The sequence below is a fragment of the Camelus bactrianus genome, chromosome 21 (genome assembly GCF_048773025.1).
Source record: "Camelus bactrianus isolate YW-2024 breed Bactrian camel chromosome 21, ASM4877302v1, whole genome shotgun sequence".
NCBI lineage: Eukaryota > Metazoa > Chordata > Mammalia > Artiodactyla > Camelidae > Camelus > Camelus bactrianus.
Window position 1 is genome coordinate 7,983,026 of NC_133559.1, and position 23,899 is coordinate 8,006,924.

Genomic DNA, 23,899 nt, shown 5'->3' on the forward strand with positions numbered 1-23,899 from the left:
TGCAATTAGTTTTGAACTATTATTATTATCTAGAATAAACAGCTGTAGCAGATACTAAAGTGATATTAAAGGTTAAAAAAGTTAAAGATTAAAAAAACTTTACTGATGTGTTTTTGCAGCCATGAAGAGACTATTATACAACACTAGGGGTGAACCCCAAGTCCTTGTAGGAGTAGAGACTGCGCTCTTATTGTCAATTGTCTTGATGCTTTTGAGCAACTATATTCTAGCTGAACTCAAAGCCTAAACATCTGACTTATGTCTGGGACAAAATCTTGTTAGGTTTTTCAGTTGCTGGCAGGAATGAATTTATCTTCCTCGGTAGGATCATGCTTTGGCTATTTCTGATACTTCCTTATTTGCTGATTTTGGAGTTCTGGCTTCAATGCTGGTGATTAGGTGATCTCTGGCAAGTTACTTACCCTTTCTGAGCTTCAGCTTTTGCTTGTACAAAGTGGGAATAATAACTACAGAGGACTACTATGAGGATTAACTGCTACATGATCTTGGGCAGGTTACTTAACCTCTCTGTTGTTTCAGTTTCCTCATCTGTAAAACTGGGTTTTGGTACCTAAAGGGCTCCTTTGAAGATTAAGTAAATAAATGAATATATGTAAACTACTTACAGTGAAAAAGGTCCAATGTGGGTGGCCTAGAAAATGTGGCCTAAAGCTACTGCCAACCTTGGAGGTTATTAAAGAGTATTAGACGATGTCTTTGTGTTACAAAAGATAGAGGTGTAGATGATTATTATGTTGATTGGGTAGGCTGGGCCCAGACCAAATAGATTCAGGAAATGGCTTTATCCAATAGTCAACAGCGGTGAGCATGCCCCAGTTGGGCCCAGGATGCTGATGATGTGGTTTTAAAAAGATCTCTTTGGAAACAGGATGGAGAAGATCCTGCAAGGTAAATGGAGGACAGGAGAGAAGAAAAAAATAGCAAGCTCACCACTCTGTAGTTAGGAAAAGTTTTTTCCATTTAATACTAGACTTTCAAGGATTGAGATGCAAGCTTTTATGCAATTACATCCAATGTTAAAATTGGTAATACATAATTTACAAAGATTAACATCAAAACAATCATCTATTTAGATATGCTTTTGTAAAAAGGAAATATATTAGCAGCATTTATATTTTCCGCAATCACACAGCCTACAGACATGCAGACTAACTCTGTATCTATTTGCAGTGATGTAGTGCTTTGCCCCGCATTTCAAACACCAAAACCCGCCTGGCAGCTAGGGGGTTCTTTTTATTTCGTTATTATAAAATAACCGAAAAATAAAAAAAGGCATTAATTTCTACACCAGTAAGAAAAAACAAGTTTTTGCACTTACCTAACATTTGATTGTCTAAAAAACATTTCAGTTTTTAGTCTTTCAACAAAAGAAAGATAAAATGACAGAGCGTAGTGTCTTTTGCTTCTGTTCTCGCATTTTACAAAGTTTTTTTTCTTTTTTCTTTTTATGTCTTTTTTAAAATTTTAGTGTTTAACACTATTAAAGGAAATATTGAATTTTAATCTCTTTCTTGTCATTTTCCTGCTTTGACTAAAAGGAGACCCCCAAAGTGCCCCTATTCCCACCTCCCTCCCACCCAGCTCCCTGCAATGAAAACCAAAAGAAACCACTCAAACGGGCTTGGACATGCGATTTTTCCAGCTCCACACGTGAGTATCTTATACCCAGGTCTCTTAGTAATGTACAGTGCTTCTCTACAGTAAGAAAATACTCCAAACTATTTTCTTAATTCTCTTTTTTTTCTTTAATAAAATATTTATTCTGCTTTTTCTCTGCTCAAGGGGATCTTTGGCATCCCCTGTCTCTTTTGTTTTTTTTTCTCTCAAGATTGACACAGAAAGGAGAAAAAGAAAGATTCAATGGAATGGAAGATGGTCAATGTTTCTACCTAAACAAGTCAGAGCGTCGTCATCATTAGAGGAAATGTACAATTAGGACAGCATTGGTCCAGTATTAGAAAAAAGTAATGGGGAAATGTTTACTATTGTATTGCTTACTAATCACGCAGCAGATATATATATATATATACATACATATATATATACACACACAACTTGGCACATTTAAAAACCATCTTTTCTCTTATAAGAACATCTAAAACGTATATGCATGTGTATGTCTGAGAAGACAACAAAGCAAAGCTTTTTAAATTTTATTTTTAAAGAGACAGTACTGTCTGATAACTCCTGGTCAAGAGAATGGGAAGGAGACACCCTGGATAGCCTGCCTGATGATGATGTCATCAGGAAGGTGGAGGGAAGATGGGACTAGGGGTATGGAGAACACACTGTCTCTTTAAGAGATGGACACTGAAAACTATACAAGTAAAACAAGAAGTAGTGTTTTTAATTGATAATCTACACTCACAACAAATACTCTGATAGGTGAATACTGCTCAACAGTTTACGTAGTGACTTTTGTTGGGGGCGGTTAGAGTTTATTTTTAAGTAGGTTTTAAAATGAATTTTATTTGAAATGAATCTCCATTCGCACAGCACAGCAGACGCACAAGAACCACAGCGCATAAACAGCACATGTGCTGGCAGGGGCCTGGCCTTCTTAGAAAAAAATATGTTCGGCAGGTTATGAAGGTTAAAACAAAAATAGTTACAGTAAGTACTGTGCCCTTCTGACCCCATGGGGGCCTTCTCTATTCCATGATTCCATTTTGGGGAGTAGAGGTAGGGAGAGGGGCAGCAGTTACAAGTGCTTTGAGTTGTCAACTCACATTTTACTTTGACCTGGTTGGGCAAGAAAAGAGAAATGTTTCCTGGTGAGGGATCTGGAAAGAGGCCCCAGCTACTGTTTCTGTTTTAGGTCTCTAGGGTAGCTCTTGGAGCCTATAGGGAACAGACTGGGTAGGGGTGGGGATCCTGGCCCTATCCCTTTTGGAATTTTATACCTGGGTATAGAAAAGCAGCTTCGTAGCAGTGCCTGCGAGATCAGAGGATGACAGAAAAACCCAAGCTGGGGGGAGGGGCAAGTGCTGTAAAGTACCAAAGGATTCTGGTCATCCCCAGTGTGCTCTACCCTCCACCCTACATTATTAACCTTCAGGGTGAAGCAATGGAGAGGAAAACAAGTTAAACTGAACTATTTAGATAGACCCCTTCCTCTTCCTCTCCACTAACTCCAAGGTTTACTAAGTACCTAACATCATTAACATGGCCCCATTCCCCTTGCTGGACGGACCCTTCCCACCCCTTTCTACACTCAGAGAACAGGAGGCAGGATTCTTAGCTCCACTGGATCCCAGATGCTTGAGGTTCTCATTCTTTGAGGTTCACTTCCGAAAGCTGTTTTCTGGGATAAACAAAGTACGCCTTCGAAGTTTCCTGCCTGATCCTTCCTCCAGCAAGTAGGTCACATCGATGGCTGAAAACAGAACCAAGGAGGCTCATCAAATACCACCCTTCCACTCCTTATTCCAGATTTGATCTCTCAGGAGATCACAGGAGTTCAATGGTTCCCTTTCTGACCTATAAGCAATTCAGGCCTTCCTCCAGCCCAAGATGAAATAAGCTGTTTTCCAGGGAGGAGAGTCTCTCACCTCCCACAGTTTCATTCCCAAGATATAACTAAACACAGGCCCACGAAAGAACTGTACCATTAAAAAAATATTTTCCATTCCGGGCAATTAGAAGTTATTCTTTTTCATGCCCTCTTCACTAATTTCCCTTTTATCTTAAACCCTAGAAATGAGCCTGATTCTTCTTACCATTTTTCCCAGGAATTTTTTCAAGGAGATTGAGCAAGATCTGGTTGAGTCGTTCTCGCTGACTATGCCGTCGTTCCTCAGGAGTACAGGCTGCTTGGGGTTCTTGACTACTTTCCTCTATTTTTTTTTCACCCTCACTGATGTCAGCAGTGGCCCGCTCCTGTTCTGGCTCCTCCAGGCTGGGCATCTCATTGGCTGCTTGCTCCTGACTGGCCAGAACCTCTTCAATCAAGGGCAGAGCATCATCCTCCTGGCCCAGATCTTTTAGGGGTGGCTTTGAGCGCTCAGACTTCCAGGATGATCTGCCAGGAGGATACATGAATTTAGAGGAAGGCTAAGCAGGGCACTTGGGGATGGAAGGGGAATGAAGCGAAGAAACTCTCAGGATGGCTTGAGATCCTGCAGTCTAGCTGTTACAGCCTTGGCTCAAGAGGTAAGAAACTTGGCTACGATCTTCACTTTATTTTTTGAAAAAATCATTACCTTTCTCTGAAGTTTAATTTTATTTATAAAATTCAAATTTTCTCCTTTCTTCGCCAGGAATCCAAGGAATCTATAAACCATGCCAAAGCTGATAAAATGCTTAGCTAGTTCTGATTGCCTAATGAATACAAAGACGTATGGCGCAGTCTTATGATACTAACAGTCAACTACGATGAGCATTTAAATGGAGTTTCCACTTTTCCTGAAATTTCTTTTTACATTTATCACCTAATATTTTCTTTTTTTAAAACGAAATGTAGTTGATTTCCTTACAGTAAGCTATTGGAGTAGGTAAGGTAGTTGTTTCACTGCCATTCAACAGGAAAGGAAATTGAAGAAAAGCCTTCAGTACTCCTTCCCCAAGAATATCCCTCTTGTATACAAAACAAGCACAAATACAAAACTATGAACCCAAACTGCCCAGCTAAAACTGTGCACTTTTAGCTACTTCTGTTCCTTGACAAAGGTCCAAAGAGCTGATTACACCCTGAGGTAATGGGAAAAACGCAGAAATCTAAACAAGAGATCTTCCAAATCTGTCTAAAACTTCTGTTCCATATCCTCTTCTCTTTCTCTATCTCTAATGTTACAAATCTCCCTCTCTGCCCCAACTAAGACTCCATGATGAGACCACATCTACTCAAGTCTAGTTCTCCCATATCACTGTTGGCACTATACTGGATGACTCTGTCAGTGACTCCTCAATCCCAGGGGTGGGGCTGAGTGGGTAGGTGGTGGTTCTCTTGCTCTATTCAAGTTGCTGGTTAATCCCTTTGGCTCTTTAAACCCCCCTGAGACTCACCTCCCTCCGTTCCTCTTGTAGTTGTCTGGGACATAATGAGGCTGCAGAGAAGAAAAGGAAGCAGTAAGTGTGTTGTAGAAGCTGGCAAAGCTGGATCACATGATCTGGGGCAAACTCAGGATAAAGGAGGTAAAGAGTTAAGGAGATAAAGAAAATGAGGCCTAAAACCCTTATAAAGTTGGATGACATTTTAAGGTCAAAAGCTCAGTACTTCTATTAATCTGTCGGCCAAGTGGTTTTTTTTTTTTAGCATTTTAAAAGCCTAGAATGACAGTAGAAGGGACAGACTCACAATCCTTTTGTCCCATCCCAACTTTTAAGTAGTTAAGGTTGGGGTTTCAAAGCTAATCAGTGAACTACTGACTGAGCAAGGAAGACCAAAGAATCCTAGATGAGAGGCAGGGATTGGTAGTGTGCAGAGAGAATATAAAAGAAATATGGTTTAGAGAAATACAAAACTACTACTAGGAAAAACAGGGACCCAGAGGTTTGCTTTCTGGTTAGACTATTTCTAAATATTCCGGGATGACAGCTGTGCATTCTGACAGGCCACCCAAAGAGGACTCATGGATGGGGAGCTTAGCTGGGGTTTCATTATAGCACACTGACAGGTGACTAAAACCTTTATGGAATGGTAACAAATGACACAAAATAACTGGAGGAATATATTCACAATAATTTGAAAGAAAAAAACACACTGGCTGAAAACAAAAATGTTAACGGTGGTTATTTTCTGGGTAGCAGGGTAATAAACAATTTTTTCTTCTTAATTATTCTGTACTTTTCACATTTTCTATAATGTCTTACATTTTAAATCCAGGGATAAAAAGAAAAAGCAGTGAATTATTTTCACTGAAGGTTTCTCAAGGTTACTGATTTTCTTTTTACTTGTTTCTCAAAATTATGGGTGTGGAAAACAACAAAAAACTACATTATGGAGCTCAAGAGCAAAGACTGTAAAGAGGTTAGAGAGAGAAAAAGAGGAAACCTGACTAAAGTGTAACAATAATTTCCTGAGAAAACAGCCCATGCCAGAAAATGCATAAAAAATGCATTTATGGTGCTCAAACATCCCAAGTAGAAGTGGAGATTTCCAATTTGGAATGGAAATAGGATGAAGAAGCAGAGAGCCACTTCAAAATTCTTACTCTGAATTCCGTCCGTGAAACTAGATTGTCCTGACACATTATAGTGAAGAGAGGAAGGAGACTTACTGAGAAATCTCTTTTAGGAGTGAGCTTCTTGGGGAAGTGATCAAAGGCATAGGGTTTGGTGCAGACAGGATAGCGATTCCGGTGGATCTTGTAAAACAGGTGTGCTGACTTGTCAAGCCGGTAATCACAGATGTACACATCTTGCTCCTTCACTCCTTTAGGTCTCCCTATAAGTCCAAACACTGTTAAAGAACCCTCCCTGTTTTCCCTTCCCTCACCCGCCCAGGGACCATCACACACTATTGGGAGAGCAGCTAGACCCTTAAGAGGGAAACACTGTAGCTGTTTTGAGAGGGGGAACAGCTAAGTATTTGGTGACTGTGGTAGAAAGGACACACTAGCATCAAAAAAAAGGGGAAAGGGAATCTAAGGGTTGAAGGGCATTCTATAGTATGGAAAGAGACCAGAAATGTAGATTGAGTGTTGCAAGGATTTCTGAGAGAACATTTTGAGGGAAAAACAGAGCAGATTATGGGGAAATAATGAGAAAAGAATAGCAGTAGAAATGAACGAAGCACATTTGGTAATGATCACTTTATAAACTGGGGGACGAAGGAGTCAACAGTATCATGATGTCTCAAGCAGTTAGGCTTTGAATGGAATATATATCCTGGACTATTTTGCTGTGATACTAAGAGAAAGAGCTAAGAACTGTACACTGTTAATAATGATAACTAACATACACTGACTTATTGTGAGCCATAAACTGGGCTCAGTGCTTCTGCGGATTATTTCACTTAATCCTCACAGAACTCTCTGAAATAGATCCTAATCCCCATCTTCAGCAGGCTAAGTAATGTGCCCAGGGACACCGGGCATAAGGTGGTGGAGCTCGAACTAGACACTAGACTATCCGACCCCATAGCCTATACTGTTAATGATAAACCTTATAAAACTACTGTACTTGTTTGTTTGTTTAATGTGTAGAGTTGATGATAGCCTTTTGGTGGGTGAAATAACACATCTTCCCACAAATCCTGAGTGTTAAATACACAGTATGAAAAAAATATGAGTTAAACTAACAAAAAGAGAATGAACATTTCTTGAGTATCAAGCACTAGGTAAAAGAAAGGAAAAATATTATATAGCTCTCTGAAGCTTCACAACTAGCCTTGGATAATCTTTTATCAGAAAAGGGACTATATGAATGGAGTGGGCAGTTGCAGATCAAAGAATATGGGATAGGAGGTCATTTCTTAAGGAGCCCAAATATCTCACTTACCTTTACAATACGTATAAAGATCCAATACACAGCAGGTCCCCACTACAGCCTCCAAGGGAATGATCTCATAAAGTGGCACCCGAAATAGTTCATTGTGATAGAACCGACGAGATGGAGAGTGGTGGGTTTCATGGGGGCGAAAATAATGGTGACCAAAGGCAAACCGTTCCTCTCTAAAAAAAAAGGAAAAAAAGAGAAGAGAAAGATTCAGTTTATTAGCAAGATCCTTGTGAATATCCAGTCATGTGCTGGTAGGGCACAGCTGGAAGAAGAGGGATAGGACTTCAGCACATACTTTTCATTCTTCCAAAGCTTCTCAATTCGGAAGATGTCAAGTTTATCTCGGTTAATGTGAGATAATAGTCGATAGGACTGACGGACTGGGTGGCCATCAGGGGTGCGCCGACTATCCCTCATCAGATATACACAGTCACCTATGAAGGCACAGGAGAAGGTTAAGACACAGAACACAGGAGAAGATTAAAATGATTCCTGCATAAATTCTGTTAGGTATCCATTAGTCTGATCCAAGGTCTACAAAGAAAGAACTTAAAATCTAAAACAATAAATACGTAACTATTGTCAGCAGTCTAATGGTGATGACAATCAATTCTAGACTATGAGAATGACATGAGATTCCACTTCTTGGAAACTTATGTCTTCCCCAGTCTTACAATTAGTTTTGTAACACCCTGATCAATCCAAATTAGTTTTATTTGGTGGAGGGGACATGTATGTAAGCCTAAGGACCTGAAGATAAAAAAACCTATATTCTATTGCTATTAAAGGTCATATGGAGACAAGGACTATTATGCAGACAGCAGGCACCTCCTACTATTTAGAAAGGTCAGCTTTGGCAAGTAGAGTCAGCTCCTGTGTACGCACCTTGACGAAGCAGCAAGTCATCTCGGAGCAAACAGATGAAGTAGACACAGCCAGGCTGGGCATAGTGGGGCCGAGGGATCATGGGTACCTCCTGGTAAGAGAAGAAAATCAATGGATAAGGGCAGGGACTACTACACCCAGCCTACTGATCTCTATTCAAGAGAAAAATAAAACCTAAAATTTGCAACCAATTAAGACTTACTGTTTAGTAATTTCAATACAGCACAGATATAAAAAAAGATGAAAGCAACTAGAGCCGTTAAACTTGGAAAAGTGAAGGTAGAGAACAAAACTGACAGGCCAAGGATCCCAAACTATTTTCTATGAGGCACTAATTGTGTGATTGCTCTGTGCCACCTCAAAGGCATCTGAAAATGTGTGAAGGGAGACTTTGATCATCATAATGATTGGAGGCGGCTACTAGCAATTAGTGCCCAAGGGCCAAGGAAGTTAAACATTCTGCAGTGTACCCCTCGGAGCAACAAAAAACTGTCCACTTAAAATGACAACAGCAGCACTGTTAAGTTCTGGACTTTACAAGCTACTTCTTTTATAGACAGTTGATAGTGTTTATAAAAATGACAGTTTTACATGGTACCATTCCTTCCATAGATATCTAAGTGTTCTCCCATTGGTCCCACTCCTGAGAAAAGGAAGGGCAGAATTATTACCCTCAAAAAAGTATAAGGAACTGAGGCCTAGAGAGGTTGAAAGCTTATCAAATGAAATTCAGCACATCAGAAGCACAGCAGATAAGATACCATGTGCCACATCTCCTACTTTTAGATTAGAGTACTATCAGAGGGCAACTTACTCTGTCCACGGGCCTTGGGTCACACTGCTCACAAAGGTAGTGCTCCACATCTGAGTTCACTCCCATACAGTCACAGTGCTGCCACACCTGTGGGGGGAAAAGTGTGTGTGTGTAGGCGTTAGACTAACTGAGAGAAGTCTCACGGGCTAAGAATTAAAAAATTAGCAATGTGACAGGGTAAAGCAGAACAGGCACTAAGGGGAAGTAGGTAAGTGAGAAATTAAGAGTTAAATGGTAAAATGGGGGAATAAAGAATAAGGACATATCTGAACACAAGTTGGTTCATAATAAATAGATTTGGGCAAATAAAATAAGGAGAAGGATGGAGATCAGGAGGATGAATGAACACAGTACCAGCACCAAGCTATTACTTACTAAGCAATATATATCAATGACATGGCCATTATGAAAGGCTTTCCAGCTATAAAATGCTTTTACTTACCCGTATGTAATTATATCCTCTCAATAATCCTATGTGTTATTTATGGTTCCACTTTGCATATAAGGTAATGAGTTCAAATGTATCAAGTGGGGATACCAGAGTTCAATTCCAGGACTTGACTCTTTCATCAAGAGCTCTATACACTGCACTCCATCGGTGCTAATATTATGTACATAGAGTGTAGTTCCTCTAATGTTTTTCAGATAAAGTACTATCCTAAATAGTATCACTCTTTTTGATCCAGATTATGTGAGAAGTGTGCAGTGGAAAGTGAGCAGAAAAAATGGGAGGCAAAAAAAAAAAAGGGAAGGATAAAATGAAAAGGAGATATAAAAAAGGGGTAATAGAAACCAAGGGAAAGTTCAAGTTCATAAAAATCCCATCAAGTCAAGATAAGAGGCAGGGGCTACGACTTTGAATACAGTCACCATGCTCATCAGGAACAGGCTTCTGCTTCACCTCCTGACCCTCACCATGCACTTGTCACACTGGATCATGAGGCCTTCATCCTTGTAGAGGCCACAGATACAGCGGATGACATCATCGTCCTTCTCATGTCCATTCTCCTTCTCAGAGACTGAGGTTTCACTGCTGTCTGCCTCACTTGCTGTCTCTCCCACAATCTCATCAATTTGGGCTGATGCCTCATGCCGGGCATTGTAATAGGCCTTTCGTAGACGGCAAACATCTCTCCCAACTGGGGATTTACGCCCGTAGTATTTCTGAAGAAAGCAGAAGAAAGAAATCATGTTTGATTTTCTCAATATGGCTTAAAAATATACCTGAAGAGGTAGCAGGATTTTCTTTATCCTCCCATTTTGGTTAATAAATTTTTAATACCATCAAATATAGGTGCCAGACAGCTGAAAACAACTTAAAACTGAACTAAAATGAATTAAAATTAGAATCTTCATGGTAATTTTTCCATTTGCTCTATTGCTCTGTCCTTCAAATCCTGTCATAGGCCTTCCTGTCCACTTGGATCAAATACACAGTGACCAAGGAATATAATAAAGTATCACAAGCATAATGTTGTGGAGAAGCTCTCCATTTACCTTTGTCTTGCAGATACTAAGGACAAACTGTAAGTTTAAATATATTTGGAAGATGTGTTTCAGTAGAAAGTATAATTTAAGATTGCTCTAATTCTTCTTTCAATTGTCTGTTTTTCTCTCATTTCTTCTGTCATCAACCTCAATTCTTCCTTTACCCAGTAGCTTCTTTTGTCCCCAGACACCTCTCTAAGGTATTCCAAAATTAGTGAATGATATCTTCTTTTTCATGGACCATATGATAATCCAACCTCTCCTTTAAATCAGTTCAAGGCCACCTTCTCTCCAATGAGATTCACCTATTCTACAACCTATTAGCATAATACCCCTCAATTCCATCCTTAAGATATCTTTCTATTTGCCTATACATATTTCTGAGTATTTCACATATACTTATTGTCTTGAATAAAGAAACTACAGATATGACATAAATGTACTAAAATGTCTGCATTATGTAAATATAAAGGTTCAATACTAAATTAGGCTTTTACAAAAACTGTTTTGGGGTATGATTTAACCTTCTAATCTAGTCATATCACACTGTCTTTATTATAAGCACAGTATTTAGTACACTATAACCCCTACCCTAAGGGTACTCAATAAAAATTATTGCCTTTCTTAATCAGAAATACAAAGGTTGCTAGAAGAAGAGGGTAAAATCTTAAACATCTAGAATAGTTCTCTTCAGAACAAACCTTTTTCTTAACATTTTTTATTGAGTTATAGACATTTTACAATGTTGTGTCAAATTCCAGTGTAGAGCACAATTTTTCAATTATACATGAACATATAGTCATTGTCACATTCTTTTTCGCTGTGAGCTACCACAAGATCCTGTATATATCTCCCTGTGCTATAGAGTATAATCTTGTTTATCTATTCTGCATATGCCTGTCAGTATCTACAAATTTTGAAATCCCAGTCTGTCCCTTCCCAGCCCTCAAGAACAGACTCCTTAAATCTGTTTCAAGTCAGTGAAAAATACCTCAGCATTCCGAAAGACCTTGAGCATGTCAGCATCAAAAGCTTCCACTGTCTTGTAATAACCAATGAGGATCTGCTTTTCTATGGTGGCAAGATCTAGGGGATCAGAGATCTTCTCATAATAATCAGCATTCCTGGAACATAAAGCCAGAGTGTCAATCTGGTATTCAGTATTTTTCTAAAACTCAAATGATTCCCACATATGTAAACTTACTTTTTCTTTGGGGGGAGGTTCAAAAGTGGTGCTGCCAGTGATTGTCGGGAAGAATCTGAAAAAGAATGCAGGTTTAGTAGGACTGACAGTAAGATACAAGGGAGGCAAGTATTAACTCCTAATCTGAAAAGCAGAACCCCCAAAATTAAAAGTTAGAAAAAAAATCCAAGTTTTTTTTGAAACCTGTGAAAAACACAAGGACTTTTCAGAAATGTGGGTAAACGCAGAGATCAGAAGATATGAAAGATACAGTGTATATACTTTAAATGTAAAACAACGTTAGTTGGGTAATGAAAAGAACCTTCTATGAAGAATGAGAGATGGGAATTTACAGTAGCTATGCTGCTTAGGGCAATTCCTACACAACAAAACTTACAGCAAAGATCACCTCATCCAAAAAAATGTTTTCTAGTTCCTGTCAATTGCCCATAGTGGAGAGTTTCTACTCTCTTGGTTTGGAGTCAATTAAATTCCAGATAATGAATAATTTAGTAATGTAAATATTTTCTGGAATCCATCTTCTTATAACAGTTACTCGATATTATGAAAACAGAGTGCATGCTGTGGGGCTGCTTCTTACTTGCTATTTTACTTTCTAACAACTTACTAAGAGAGAAAAAGCCCATTGTTTCATGCCCAGAACACAGTGACATATAGATACATTGACCGCAGTTTCACATTAGATCAGATGGGGCGGGATGGAATGCACACTGTGATCTTTTGCGAATGTAAAGGGAATAGGTGTCACAAACTTTACATCTTAGGACAGGTTGGTCTCCCCTTTCCTCTCTATATCCTTAGGTTAACAAGATGACAAAAAGCCACTAAAATATAAAGAGAAGACAGAGAAATCAAAGAGAAAGGAAACCAAATTCCTCGGAATTTAGGGAAACGAAGGAAGCAAAAGTTGATGGGCTGTATGTAACAAAAAAACACATTCACAGATATAGAGAACAAATTAGTGGTTACTAGTGGGAAGAGGGAATGGGAAGGGGCTAGATAGGGACAGGGGATTAAGAGGTACAAACTATTATGTATAAAAAATAAGCTACAAGGATATATTGTACACCACAGGAAATATAGTCAATATTCTATGATAACTATAAATGGAGTAAAACCTTTAAAAATCACTATATTGTACACCTGTAACTTATACAATATTGTACATCAACTATACTTCAACTAAAATAAAATAAAATAGAAAAAAAAGTTGATGACAAAAAGCTGCAATTACTTGTTATTTTTGATGCAATGGAAATGTGTGTGCCAGTTATAAAATTCTGGTTTTTGAAATGGAAAAAAAAAAAGCGAATGAAGGGCTGCAAATGGCAAAATATCCTTCTTTCTTATGGGTGAGTTGTATTCCATTACATATATATGCTGCATTTTCTTTATCCATTCATCTATTGATGTGCACTTAGGATGTTTCCATATCTTGGCAATTATAAATAATATTGCTATTAATAGCAGGGTGTATGTATCGTTTTGAATTAATTCTTATTTCATGGTTGGCTTTATTCCTTTGATAACTATGTAAGTTTAAAAAGCTAAAGCTCTAAACATTCTTAGAAACAATGAACAGTACATACACGTAAATTTAAAAAATATGCATAATATATTGTGTATATATATTTACATGCAATCCATTGTATATGTGCAGTCAAACTGTAACAATTCTACCTAATAAAATTGAAAAATGAAAATAAAAAGTTGCAATTATTTGTCAAAATCTCTCATTTTAAATGTCTCCAAATTTCCTGGTCAGAAAAAGTCATGTACATTGCCAAACTACCTACCTAAAATTAAAAACTATCTCCTTCCCACCCTCACCCCCAACACACATCCAAGAGATGTGGCCTGGAAAAGGAAAGGAGTAGGGTAAATACGCTTGCGTGAAAATGCTTTTAAAGTAATTTTCTTGCAACTTTATGTCCTTTTCCTTAATGTAGAGGTTAGGGCTTATGAACTTGCCAAAATATACACATATAACATTTTTCTGGGGAAAGAGTTCACAACTATTATTAGATTCTCAAAGATATCTGTCAATCAAAAAAGGTTAAGAACCACTGATGTCATACATTGGTAATATTTTTTTCTTAAATTGCTAATTCACTGCTTCATTCAGGAAAATTATATCCAAGAAAAAGACCCGCTTTTTTCTATCCCATAGTTAAAAAATGTGATTTCTAAATGTGGTACTAAACTATGGTAAAACTACAATAAATACCAAAAATTAACCTAAAGATCGAGGGATTTAAAGACAACAATCCCTGAAGACTATAATCAGTCCTATAATTCTATACTCTGACAAAAGGAAGAGCTAAGTAAATCTCCTAAATTCCTAATCCTAATCTGTTACATATTCTTGGCCTTGGATGTCTCAGGTGACATAGTAACATATATTTTTTTTAAAAGGTAAGGAGGATGAATTTGGGTAAATACGGTTACCTTTATAAGAGATGATGCCATCACAGATCTCTTTGAAGATTTGGGCTAGGCGGGCTGCCCGAGCTACTTCAACGTTTTCCTCTGCTGCTGCCAACCGTCTTGTTCGAACAGATCGAGCAGTCTGCAGGGCGGAGAACTGGGTCATGAAGACGTCTGGAAGGATAAAGTAAAAATTACTTTTAGGAAAAGAGGAGCTCTATGTGGCTTTCTTTTCTGCAACGGACTCCTGCTATTTTCTCTATTTTCCTTGAAGTGATTACGAGGATTAGTGGTCATGGAGTTTTTTCTCTTTTCCTTAAAGAAAAATCAGGGAATACTGGAGTTTACCAGAGAGACAGATGCTGCAGTGAAGAAGGACCTTACTAATGACCAAATGCTACATAGTAGTTACAAGTCTGGGTTTCAAAATGAGTCGGCCTGCTTTTGAATTCTGGCCTTAATACTTACTAGCTGTGTGTCCTGGAGTAACTTACTTAAACTCTGTATCTCAGTTTCTCAATGGTAAAATGGGGGAACAGTGGTAGTACAGGCATAACTCAGAGATATTGCAGGTTCAGTACCAGACCACCGCAATAAAGCAAATATTCCAATAAAGGGAATCACACGAAGTTTCTGGTTTCCCAGTACACGTACAAGTTATGTTTACACTATAGTGTAGTCTGTTAGGTGTGTAAATTGCATTATATATTTTTAAAAAACCAATGTATATACCTTAATTAAAAAATACTTTTTATTTGCTAAAAAACGCAAACCATCATGAGTCTTCAGTGAATTGTGATCTTTTTGCTGCTAGAGGGCCTTGCCTCTGATCTGACTGATCAGGGTGGTTGTTGAAAGTTGGCGTGGCTATGGCAATTTCTTAAGATAAGACAACAATGAAATTTGCTGCATCTTGACTCTTCCTTTCTCTGCAGTATGAAATGCTGTTTGATAGCATTTTACCCATAGAACTTCTTTCAGAATTGGAGTCAATCCTCTTAAACCCTGCCACTGCCTTATCAGCTAAGCTTATGTAATATTGTAACTCCTTCACTGCCATTTCAACAGTCTTTTCACAGCATCTGCACCAGCAGTAGATTCCATCTCAAGGAAACACTTTCTTTGCTCATCCATAAGAAGTAACTCCTCATCCGTGACAGTTTCACCACAAGGTTGCAGCCGTTCAGCCACGCCTTCAGGCTCCCCTTCTAATTCTAGTTCTCTTGCTACTTCCATCACATCTGCAGTTACTTCCTCCTCTGAAGTCTTGAGCCCCTCCAAGTCATCCATGAGGGTTAGAAACAACTCCTTCCAAACTCCTGTTAACGCTGATATTTTGACTTCTTCTCATGAACCACAAATGTTCTTAATGGCATCTGGAATCTTTTCCAGAAGGTTTTCCAATTTCCTTTGCTCAGATTCAACAGAGGAATCACTATCTATGGCAGCTAGCTGTAGCAGTATGAAATGCATTTCTTCAACAATAAGACTTGAATGTTGAAATTACTCCTTGATCCATGGGCTGCAGAATGGATGTTGTGCAAGCAGGCATGAAAAGAACAATTAATCTCACTGTACATCTCCATCAGAGTTCTTGGGTGACCAGGTGCATTGTCAATGAGCAGGAATATTCTCAAAGGAGTCTTTTTTTCTGAGCAGTAGGTCTCAACAGTGGGCTCAAATATTCAGTAAATCATATTGTCAACAGATGTGTTTTGTTGTTCCATTTAAAAGAGCAGAGGCAGAGTAGATTCAGTGTAATTCAGAAAGGCCCTAGGATTTTCAGAACGGTAGCAGAGCACTGGCTTCAACTTAAAGTCACTGGCTGCATTGGCCCCTAACAAGAGAGTCAGCCTGTCTTTTGAAGCTTTAAAGCCAAGCATTGACTTCTCTCTAGCTATGGAAATCCTAGATGACATCTTCTTTCAGTATAAGGCTGTTTTTTCCTACACTGAAAAAAACTGTTGTTTGGTGTAACCACCTTCATTAATGATCTGAGCTAAATCTTCTGGATCACTTACTATAGCTTCTACATCAGTGCCTGCTGCTTCACCTTTCACTTTTATTTTACCGAGACAGCTTCTTTCCGTAAGCCTATGAACCACCTCTCCTAACTTCAAATTTTTCTTCTGTAGCTTCCTTACCTCTCTCAGCCTTCACAGAATTTAAGAGAGTTAGGTTCTTGCTCTGGATTAGCCTTTGGCTTAAGAAAATGTTATGGCTGGATTTGATCTTCTGGTTTGATCTTAGACCACTGAAACTTTCTCCATGTTAGCTATAAGGCAGCTTCACATTTTATCATTTTGTGTGTTCAATGTAATGGCACTTTTAATTCCCTTCAAGAAATTTTGCTTTGCACTCAAAATTTGGCTAACTGGTGCAAGAGGCCTAGCTTTTGGTCTGTCTCGGCTTTAGACACACCTTTTTCACTAAGCTTAATCATCTCTAGTTTTCGATTTAAAGTGAGAGATGTGTGACTTTTCCCTTCAGTTGAATACTTAGGAGCCACTGTAGGGTTGTTAAGTGTCCTAATTTCAATATTGTTGTGTCTCAGGGAGTAGGGAGGCCTGGGGAGAGAGAGAGAGACAGGGGCAATGGCTGGCTAGTAGAGCAGTCATATACAACATTTATTAAATTCACTGTCTTATATGGGTATGATTCGTGGCACCCCAAAACAATTACAAAAGTAACATCAAAGATCACTAATTACAGATCACTATAACAAAAATAATATAATGAAAAATTTGAAATATTACAAGAATTACCAAAACATGACACAGAGACACAAAGTAAGAAAATGCTCTTTGAAAAATGGCACTGTAGATTTGCTCGAAGCAGGATTGCCACAAAACTCCAATTTGTAGAAAACACAGTATTTGCAAAGTGCAATAAAGTGGGCACACTAAAATGAGGTATGCCTGTACTTCCCTCATGAAGTAATTTGTGCAGATTAAATACGGTAATTCTTTAATGTGTTTTAGCTCAGTACCTGACCTATAATAAACACTCAGGAAATAATTACTGTTAGCATCAGAAGATTTCAATAACTTAGAATAACAGTTCAGAGAGTTTATGCCAATCAAATCACTGAGAGGATATAAGAGTCTAGGCAAATTTCTAAATCAGTCTAGTTCCCACTTGGCATATTGACTCATCACTCTGCAGAATGCTTCTACTTTTTGAGGGAAAGAAGGAAAGAATAAAAGAACATGATCTTTTGAACACTTTTTCAGTTAGGAACAATACTTGGACATGCCAGTTTCTCTGCTTTCAGTCTGTTCTGTATGTCAGATCTGATCTGAACTCAGGAGTGCTGATACACTATTCAGCCACGAAGGTCAGAAAAAAGGAAATCTGAAGATCTCTCTGTATAATACTGATCTGAATGTGGAAAAACAAAATATGAAAATTAACACTTGGTCATTTTCTCCTGCATTTGGTATCAATATTTATCTGTAAGTTATTTACAGATACCGTAAGTTAATTACCCATCTGTAAGTTATTTCCCAGGTACCCACTTCCCATCTCATGTCTAGTAACTTCCAGGCTGTAAGTAATGTTTGGGATGCTGGTTGGAAGGGGGTTTCTTCTTATTGCTTAGATTAGAGATAAGGAAGTTGAAGATCTGAGATGGATGGGTTATTGCTGACTGATGCTTGTATGTATGGATCTTAACTTTTTTGCTTTAGACTAAAAAAAATCTTTGAATAGACTGTTTGAAAATAACTAAAATAATCACTTTGAGGCAATCTTATGGAATTAACAAGAATGTTTCCTAGGCCTTACCAGACTTAATGTTCCCGTCATCTCGACAGATGCTATTCCAACGGGTATATAATGATGCTGAGTGAATGTTATCACTGGTGTGCTTTACTTCCTCCTGTTTCTGCCGAATCTTCTCCCAGTTTCGGACCAAGAACACATGATGCTTTAATACAAAGTTCCTGCAAAGAAGGAAGAAAGGAGTTTCTTTATTCATCAGTTCACTAAGCATATTACATGTCTACTCTATGTAAGCCACTGTTATGATGATATAAATGAATACTTATCAGTGAATTCAGCTATTATAAAGAAAATTATATATGGGGAAACATTATTCAGTTTTTTAAATTTTTTAAATTTTTTGTTGGTTTTTTTAATGGAGGTACTGGAGATTGAATTTAGGACCTTGTACATGCTAAGCATGTGCTCTACCACTTGAGCTATACCCTCCCCACCTATTTTCCCTAATTTCTAGTGGACTTAGCATATCCTTCAAATGTAGGGAAAAAAAGAAGTGTGTAAAGATGTGTGTGAATAGTAGTTGCAGTTTCCATGATTTTGTCACCAATATTTATATGTTCATATCATGTTACAGGTATTACAAATATCTCAAAATATCATTTACACTCATCTCTACCTCAAAATTACTATGGTTGTTTTGGTCAACTAATCTTCGACAAAGGAGGCAAGAATATACAATGGAATAAAGACAGTCTCTTCAGGAAAACTGGACAGCAGCATGTAAAGCAATGAAGCTAGAACATTCCCTTATACCATACACAAAAATAAACTCAAAATGGATCAAAGACTTAAACATAAGACAAGACACAATAAACCTCCTAGAAGAAAATACAGGCAAAACATTATCTGACATACATCTCAAAAATGTTCTCCTAGGGTAGTCTACTCAAGCAATAGAAATAAAAGCAAGAATAAACAAATGGGACCTAATTAAACATACAAGCTTCTGCACAGCAAAGGAAACCGTAAGTAAAACAAAACGACAACCTACGGAATGGGAGAAAATTTTTGCAAATGATGAAACTGACAAAGGCTTGATCTCCAGAATATATAAGCAGCGCATATGACTTAATAAGAAAAAAACAAACAACCCATTCCAAAAATGGGCAGAAGACCTAAACAAGCAATTCTCCAATGAAGAAATACAAATGATCAAGAGGCACATGAAAAAATGCTCAATATCACTAATTATCAGAGAAATGTAAATCAAAACTACAATGAGGTATCACCTCACACCAGTCAGAATGGCCATCATTCAAAAGTCCACAAATGACAAATGCTGGAGAGGCTGTGGAGAAAAGGGAACCCTCCCACACTGCTGGTGGGAATGCAATTTGGTGCAGCCACTGTGGAAAACAGTATGGAGATTCCGCAAAAGACTAGGAATAGACTTACCATATGACCCAGTAATCCTGCTCCTGGGCATATATCCAGAAGGAACCCGACTTCAAAAAGACACCTGCACCCCAATGTTCATAGCAGCACTATTTACAATAGTCAAGACATGGAAACAGCCTAAATGTCCAACAACAGATGACGATAAAGAAGATGTGGTATATTTAAACAATGGAATACTATTCAGCCATAAAAATGACAACACAATGCCATTTGCAGCAACATGGATGCTCCTGGAGAATGTCATTCTAAGTGAAGTAAGCCAGAAAGGGAAAGAAAAATACCATATGAGATTGCTCATACGTGGAATCTAAAAAAAAAAAGATACAAAACAGAAACAGACTCATAGACATAGAATACAAACTTGTGGTTGCCAAGGGGGAGGGGGCATATGTAGAACAGATAAACAAGATTATACTGTATAGCACAGGGAAGTATATACAAGATCTGTGGTAGCTCACAGAGAAAAAAAATGTGACAATGAGTATATGTATGTTCATGTATAACTGAAAAATTGTGCTCTACAATGGAATTTCACACAACATTGTAAAATGTCTGTAACTCAATAAAAAATGTTTTAAAAAAAGTTTTAATATTGTGGTAAAAGGAAAAAAATATTACTATGGTTGTTAAACCTACCACTAGATCTTGTCATGTGTTCAAAATTAATGTTTATTTCCATATCACAATTTCAGGGTTTTTGTTTATTATTCTGAAAATTGTATTTCAGTATTTTCAGTTTCCGTTTAGTCCTATATATTAAAAGTTACTTAAAATTTTAAACACTTTTAAAACATTGTTCAGTGAAGGGTTACATGGGTTTCAACAGACTGCCAAAGGAATGCATAGCACAGAAAAGGTTAAAACAGAGCAACAAAAAAGGAACTTTAACAGTCATCTTTGCTTTTTCTTTATATTGAGAAAAGATCTGTTTATGTTAGAAGTAAGTGAAGTAAATATGTATGTCTTCTTTTTCAATTTGTACATTTTCTACATCTTTCCTGACTACACACTTTGATATCTTAGAAAGGTCATCCTTATTTATAACTTTGCTATAATTTTAACTCCTTTCATCCTATTTCAGACTTAATCTCAAAATTTTTAAATTTTAGTTAAACAGAGAAGATCTAGCCCAGTGGTTCTAGACTGTGGCTCCATATTAGCTTAGGGAGCTTTAAAAAAACTCCTGATGTCCAGGCTACACCCAAACCACTTTAACCAGAATTTTCAGAGGTGGAACCTAGGTATCAGTAGTTTATAAAGGTCCCCAAGTGATCTCAATGTGATATGCTAGGGTGAAAATCAAATTATGGAATCATCACAGTTGTGTACAGTTAAGCAAGATACACATACACATAACTCATTTAAGTTTAGAGATCCATGTGGAGGCACTGGGTTCAATCCTCAGTACCTCCTCTAGAAATAAATAAACAAACCTAATTATACCCCCTCCCCCAAAGAACTAAAGATAAATAAATAAATAAACAAGCTAAATGATGATCAAAGAGCTGAAAGAAAATTAAAGTAAATAAAATAAAATGACTTAATAAAAAAAAGAAATCAGGGAGAATAAAGACATAATTTTTTCCCTCACCGAAGATCCCCTAAATCCTTCTTTAAAGACTTCCTTCACAAAAGAAATGGCTCAACTATAGTTATTTAATAATTTTTAAACTGACAAGGAAATCACATAATTTAAAGTATTCAGGTAAGAAATTCTTTTTACCTCTCTCGATTGGACATCGGCTTCATTTGTAATTGGGGGGTCAATCTTGTTGGGGTGTTGATGTTTTCACTGGGTTCCTCAGAGAAGTGGCCTCTCTAAAAAACAGATGGACCAGATTGCAGAAAAAACAAGATCAATCAGAAATCACCTCAAAGAATATTAAATCACTCTAAAGATGCCACTCTTTGCTATTTCTCTTATTTCAGAAGTTGCCTCCAAGCAGCTGTTTGGGGAAAACTATGAGATTGTTATTCACCCTTTTCTTCAGCTTGTGCTTAGACTTCCTCTTCTCTTTTGACCGTCCAGACTTTTTATGGGTGGCCACTGGCTGGCTACTTTTGTTGCTGGTGAGTCCATTCATGCGCTGACTCTTGCCTCCGATGATTCCTCGACATTTTTCAAAGCCACACTTACACAGTTGCTTTGAAGGGAAAAAGAATAATGCTTTTAGCCTGCAGTTGCATTTGCAAGTTCAAATAGATGCCTGAGCATCTGGACACCTAACAATAAGTTTGAATCAAGACGTTTTCATATAGAGGAAAATAACTGATTGAGAGTAAAATAAATATAAACGTGTTCCTACTGTAGTAGAAAGGAAAGATTAAGCTTTGGGAAAACTTTACCAGAAAAGTTAAGAACTGACTGGAGACAAAAAAATGATTGAGCAGTCTCTTTCTAGAGTTCTGAAAGAATAACTGACACCTATGCACCCTAGATAAGTGGAGCAAAAAGTGAAAAACTATCTTCTCCAATGTACTTCTCATTACAAATCAGTAATGTTCACCGAAGGTCCATGTTATAAACCGCACTGTGACAAAATTCAAAGTCCTTTTTGAGTTTATTATTCTTACCTGTTTTTCAACATTGAAGGAATGAAAGTTGTAATCATAAGTGAGTTCAGTACCAGCTGGCATATCTTTGAGAGCATATAGCCCAATCCGGTATACTCCATTAACAGACCTAAGGAGAAAGGAATAAGTAGTTAAGAAATTCATAATACCATGCCTGAAAAACAGAAAAGCTAGTACACTGATTTCAAATTTGCTTTTGTTTCCGTATCCAATTACTCAAGTTTCCTGGCCAATCACTCTACCTTTAATCTCTCTTCTAGTCTATCCAGTCTTATGTCTTCTGGAAAACATGCTTTATGCTGTCATAGGTCTTAACTTTTCCTGCTTGGTGTATTCAAAGCCCTTCTAACACATGGCTTTAGTCTACTTACTAAATAAATTAAAATTATTTACTATGGATTACCTATAAAAATCTTCTAGTTCCTATTGATCTCCATCTTTCTCACCTGTACATGAGTATCTCTTTTGTTCTATTTTACCTAAGTTATTAATGATCTTTCATGTACTGTTCTTGATACTTTATATAATACCATATAATTATAGCTAATATTATTGAGTGCTTATTATAGTAATAACATTTTGTTATTACTATAACTTTTATTACTATAACTAACTATTAACTTATTTAGTCCTCCCAACAACTGTATAAAAAAGGGTACTATTATTAGGTAGTTTTATAACACCCATTTTCTAAATGGAAGCTGAGGCACAGAGAGTGTTAAGAAATTTGCTGGAAGTCACATAGCTAATAACTGAGGGAATTAAGTTTCAAATCAAGGCAGGCTGGCTACAAAATCTTAACCATGGGGTTGGGGAGGGGGGTGGTAATAGCTCAGTGGTAGAACGTGTGCTTAGCAGGTCATACATAATAATATATAAGGTATCTGTGTCTTAGTTTGTTCACAGTCATTCAGCAATTAAATTGTATGAAAAACTAGGGCATTAAAACCCATGCCGTTTGAAGCCACAGCTTCTCTTCCTCCTGCCTTCCTGACAATGTAGACTACATCAAGGTTTAGCTTGGATACTACCTTATTAAATGTAAATTTCTCTAATATCTTCAAGTTTTGGCATTCTTTTTTCTAAATTCAGAAAGCATTTTTAGTCTTTATCAGTGGTTGGCAAACTATGGCAGACAAACTCCCCCCAGGTCTTTATAAATTTTTACTGGCATACAGCCATATCCTAAGATTGCTGACCCTTGGTCTATACCATAACATTTAAAATTTGATCATATAATGCACTGTATTAAAAATCTGGGGGGAAGGATAACTTACATATAGCTTGCTGAATGTTATTTACTTATACATCCGTGTAACCTCCCAGAAAGAAAGCTCCTCTCTTTCCCAGTCAGTGCCCTCCTCCAAAAGGACTGGCACTATTCTAATCTCTATCCCCATAAAGATTATAGTTTTGCTTGTTTTAAATTTCAAAATAATGGAATCATACAGAATACACTATATTATGTACAATTATATGCTTATCTTCTTTCATTCAGTGTTACACTGTATTGTAATATATCTTTACACTGCTGTGTAGTATTCCACTGTATGAATTTAGCACAGTTTATATACTTATTCTCATGCTGATAAACATTTGATAATTGTATGCAGTTTTTAGCTATTATTGAAATTTTTTTCTGTGGACATTATTATACCTTTTGAACATAGACACTCATTTATGTTGGGGATATACTTAAGAGTGGGGTTGCTGAATTACTGGGTATGTTTAGCTTTGGTAGGTACTGGCAAATATCTTTTGTTAAGTGGTTATACCAATTTACACTTCAACCAGCAGTAATACAACAGAGCACTCACATTGTGTTATACCTCTGCCAACACTTCAAATTGCCATTCTTTGATTGT

At 37.4% G+C, this 23,899-nt stretch overlaps 1 protein-coding gene across 4 annotated transcripts in view; it reads right to left on the reverse strand.

Moving 5' to 3' along the window:
• Positions 1-958: 958 nt before the first annotated feature.
• Positions 959-23,899, reverse strand: part of ASH1L (ASH1 like histone lysine methyltransferase) — a 152,440-nt gene continuing 129,499 nt past the window's right edge. For all 4 annotated transcript variants that reach the window (XM_010953932.3, XM_074349531.1, XM_010953931.3 and 1 more), the window contains 16 exons: positions 22,035-22,143; positions 21,440-21,604; positions 21,184-21,278; positions 18,066-18,223; positions 14,301-14,453; positions 11,853-11,907; positions 11,640-11,772; positions 10,076-10,324; positions 9,161-9,247; positions 8,347-8,437; positions 7,757-7,895; positions 7,462-7,634; positions 6,240-6,406; positions 5,026-5,066; positions 3,741-4,042; positions 959-3,397 (listed from right to left, as the gene is read on the reverse strand). In XM_010953932.3, the coding sequence (XP_010952234.1) occupies positions 3,306-3,397; positions 3,741-4,042; positions 5,026-5,066; positions 6,240-6,406; positions 7,462-7,634; positions 7,757-7,895; positions 8,347-8,437; positions 9,161-9,247; positions 10,076-10,324; positions 11,640-11,772; positions 11,853-11,907; positions 14,301-14,453; positions 18,066-18,223; positions 21,184-21,278; positions 21,440-21,604; positions 22,035-22,143 (2,209 nt within the window). In that variant the 3' untranslated portion in view covers positions 959-3,305. The remainder of the gene's footprint in view (positions 3,398-3,740; positions 4,043-5,025; positions 5,067-6,239; positions 6,407-7,461; positions 7,635-7,756; positions 7,896-8,346; positions 8,438-9,160; positions 9,248-10,075; positions 10,325-11,639; positions 11,773-11,852; positions 11,908-14,300; positions 14,454-18,065; positions 18,224-21,183; positions 21,279-21,439; positions 21,605-22,034; positions 22,144-23,899) is intronic.